Source organism: Quercus robur, chromosome 7 (assembly GCF_932294415.1).
Source record: "Quercus robur chromosome 7, dhQueRobu3.1, whole genome shotgun sequence".
In the NCBI taxonomy this organism is placed as follows: Eukaryota; Viridiplantae; Streptophyta; class Magnoliopsida; order Fagales; family Fagaceae; genus Quercus; species Quercus robur.
This window is the reverse complement of record NC_065540.1, coordinates 48,239,184-48,243,199: the sequence shown is the minus strand read 5'-3', so window position 1 is coordinate 48,243,199 and position 4,016 is coordinate 48,239,184. Positions and strand designations below refer to the sequence as shown.

At 41.1% G+C, this 4,016-nt stretch overlaps 1 protein-coding gene across 1 annotated transcript; it reads right to left on the bottom strand.

Annotated features, from left to right (window-relative positions):
* Positions 1–275: 275 nt before the first annotated feature.
* Positions 276–1,688, bottom strand: LOC126691532 (uncharacterized). Its single transcript, XM_050386563.1, has one exon. The coding sequence runs from the start codon at positions 1,686–1,688 to the stop codon at positions 276–278; it is 1,413 nt and encodes a 470-aa protein (XP_050242520.1).
* Between the last annotated feature and the right edge of the window lie 2,328 nt (positions 1,689–4,016).

The window sequence follows — 4,016 nt, the reverse complement described above, 5'->3', positions numbered from 1 at the left end:
GAGCATAATATGGTTTAAAGTGAAGGTTTGGATGTGCAAATCAATCTCCTCCATCCAAAGCAAAGCAAGGCCTCCACTGCGTCGAACACTAGGTACCACAAACATACATTGATAGGGTAAGTCATTCTGAATCCACTTCATCTCTTCTAAGGATCGTTTTGTTTCCATTAGAAACAAAATTTTGGGAGCTTTTACCCGCACTAAGTGTGAGAGTACATCCACTACACGTTGGTTCCCAAGCCCCCGACAGTTCCAAGACATGAGTTTCATTGTTCTCAGCGGGGCTGCCTAGCAGCCTCCACCGTTGGGTTGTTGGGGTTTTCTTTCTTTCCTTCCATTCTTTTACTCCTTTTTTCATTCTTTTCTTCTTCACAGCCCGTGTCTCCAGGTTGGGCTCTCTTTGTGCCGCATAAACTTTGGTGGCTAGGGTTTGTTTTTGATTTTTGGGGGCGTTTGATTCTTTTCCAGGTTGCATTAGTCGTTGCCTCACGTGACTGACCATGCTTTTCCAAAACAGATGACTCCTCACGTGGCTGCTGTATGCATATTGATTGGTCAGCATGTGTTTGCCATTTCTCATAATTGATAGGCATGTTGATTAGCGTTGAATTCAACGCATGTATGGCAGCTGTCTCTAAACCGGTAATCTCCATTCCCCTTATTCCCGTCTGCATATTACTCACCCCATTAATGCTGTCCGGTTCCAAGAATTTCGCTCCCCATAAATGCTCTGTATTTACTTCCTCACCGACCTGGATTTTCTGAGAAAACGTTACATGAGATTTCGGGCAATTTATTTCTAAGCCATTATCTCTCCGTTCATGATTGTCATTAATTCCCATTCTTCCCGCCACCTCATCATGGGAATTAATTGCAATCGTATGGCTCTGTGATGGTTCTGACGCCGGTGCAGGTGGTGGCGCATTGGTTTTTGCCCGGTCTGCTCCCATGTCCTTCCGGCGAAAGCCTGCCTTTAGCCAATCTCCATATGGCTTTTCCGCTTGCTGTGAGGACCCCTGAACTGAGCAATCCTTCATCTTATGGCCGAGCTTACCACATTGGTAGCATAATCCCACCAGCCGTTCATACTTGAAACCAACTCGCACCTGGTCTCCCTCAGGATTTGCAACCCATCCACCTCGACGAATCGGCTTTTCCAAAGGGATCCCAACTCGAATTCTGATGAAACGAGCTTGATCCGATAGGAAAGTTTTGTTGTCTACCTCATACATGTGACCTAGCCCCTTGCCAATTTCCCACCCCGCTTCTTCGTTTATCAAGTCAAAAGGTAAACCCCATACTTGAACCCATATAGGAAGGGTTGGGAAAGTGACCGAGTTTGCCGTCATACCCCTCTCCCATCGTCGAAGAACCAAAAGATTGTTGTCAAAACTCCAAGGGCCATTTTCTAATACCCAAGTTAATTGGCTCTCCAGCTTAAATCGAAATTGAAATAGCCCTTCCCCCACATCCATGATCCTCAAGTCATTTCCAAGCTTCCACACAGATCGTAGTAGTGATTTTGCTGCTCTTTGGTTGTATGGTCTGTTAGTTAGGAATCTGCCTAACAGTGTGAGTGAACATTCTTCAATAGTCTTCTCTCTGTGGGCTAAGTTTATCTTTACTACTTCACCCTCTTCTTCCGTGAGTTGTATTTTTTGTAGCCTCTCAATGAAATCTGAATCCATTTTGTGTTTTCTTGGAGTTCCACAGTGCCTGAGCCCCGTGGGAAGAAAGACTCACCTAGAGTGAGAGAGAAAAGCTCCTATGATAACAAACTAAGATCCTAACAGTTAGGAATAATATTTGAACACAAATTTTATATCATTTCTCATCAAATGTTTCTTACATGATAAATTTTACAATAAATCATATTATGTGCCTATCTGGTATAGTTTTTTTTTTTTTTTAATTAACTATTTGAAAAAAGGAAATACCTAAAAAATCCGAGGTTTTAAAAAATTGCAGTTTCAAAACAAGATGCCATCTTACACGTAATGATACAAAATGAGTGCTGGAAGAAGCATAGAACTACCTTTTTAGTGATCATAAGAAACTAATTTTCTTGTGTGTTGATATCTTTGAACACTGTTCGGGCGTTGATGTGGTGGGATATGTCGTCTGTATATCTTACTATCTCAAACTACGTTCCAAAGATACGACAAATTAAGGATAAAAAAAGATTTGAGAACATATAGGTTGATTTCTAAAGAAAGGCCAAATGAAAAGTCTGTCCCACTGAGGAAGGAAATCTTTAAATATAATACACACAGGTAGATAGTAGCACTGTCAGGCGAAGAGAATTTTCTCTCTCGGTAGCAACACTATTAACTCCAGCTCTCTACTATGAAATTTTCTCAAAATCCTTGATAGCATTAAACTTAGTCTTATGGATCTTCACATGAAACCTGTACATACTGCAACAACATGCACTCTTGCAACAACCAAAGATCCTTTAATAAGTTTCTATCTTTACTTATCAACGAGGTTACAATAACCCACTCACAAAATAGTCAACATAGAGAACACATTCAAATATAAATCTTGATCAATGCAAATAAATTGTGCTTAGATTAGACAGATTTGGTTGGCTAAGGAGAAAATGTCACTCATCTTTCAACATCATTGAATGTTCAAATAGTGTAAAAAACACCCTTGAACGTTTAGACCCCCAATTACAAAATAACCAATTCAAGCTTTATGTCAAACAACTAGCGTGCGGAATATGAACAAAAGCTATAAACAGAATTAGTAAACAATCTAAGCCAATTAAAAACACATCCACAGCAGAAAATAAAAGACAAAAATAAAGGGAAGAGAGATGCAAACACAAGGACAACACTCGATGAGTTATCGAAGAGGAAACCGAAGCCCTCGGCGTAAAACCTCTCCGCCGCCCTCCAAGCGGTCAATAATCCACTAGAAAATGTAGTTGGGATACATAAACAGTAATAGACCCTCCAAGCCTAATCTACCCGATGTACCTAAGCCCTCCAAGCTTCTTGCTCCAACGAGGTTGCGCCGAACCTTTTTCTTTTCTAGCTTACTGGATTCCGCTATAATCCATAGCATCCGCCATCATTGGCATCTTCTAATGCTTCCCAAAACTCCAAAAACACTCAACACTCTAAATGGGTGTAGGTAGTGTTTGGATAGAAAACTCTCTCAATAGGTATGACAATGAGAGAGGGAATGAGAAGAGATTCCAAATATTTCTCTCTAAGAATGAGTAGCTCTCTCTAAATGGGTGGGTGTTTTGAAGAAACCTCTCTTAGGGTTTTTCTTTCTGAATAGCCACACATATTTTGTGGGAATAAGGGGTATTTATACTAGGGTGAGAATAGAATGTGAAGAGTCAGTTTTTTTTTCAAAACAGGGTTGGCTGGCGACTTGACCTCACGACTTGACTGAGTCGCGAGTTCAAGCCGCGAGCTAACTAAATGGCCAGTCTGGATTTTTGTCTTGTAGTGCTCCAACTGGCATGACTGTTCAGCTCCCTTGCATGCTCTGCGCGTGTGCAACTTTTGGCGGCTTGCAAGCCGCGAGCCTCCCGCGAGATCTAGCCGCGAGTCCTTGCTTCACTGCACAGTCTTGAGCATTTCTTCACACTCTTTCACACTCTACCCTTACATGATTCTCACCTAAATACAGGGTTTCTAAGTGCTGTAATACAAGCAAATTTGTCACGGAATAAAGCCAACACATGGTTGATTAAATTCAATCTTACAATCTCCCCCTTTGGCTATTTCGTGACAAAACACCCTAAAACAGACTCTAGACTTAAACGTGAGTTTGGGAACAATGGCAAAACTCACTCACACCTAAATCTAGAAGCTGTGAAGCTCTTGAATCATATGAACATGAATCTCCTGAAACACAACAATACACCATGATCATTGTATGCAGAAAAGCATGAAATGCATATGAAACAGGCATGATGTGATCAAGCAAAGATGGACTTAAGAAACAAACCATAGCTTGATCAAACAAGTAATCACTACAAGGTAGTGATCACA

Coding starts and splice junctions, on each gene's coding strand:
- LOC126691532 (XM_050386563.1), bottom strand. CDS start 1,688: ATGGATTCAGATTTCATTGAGAGGCTACAAAAAATACAACTCACGGAA.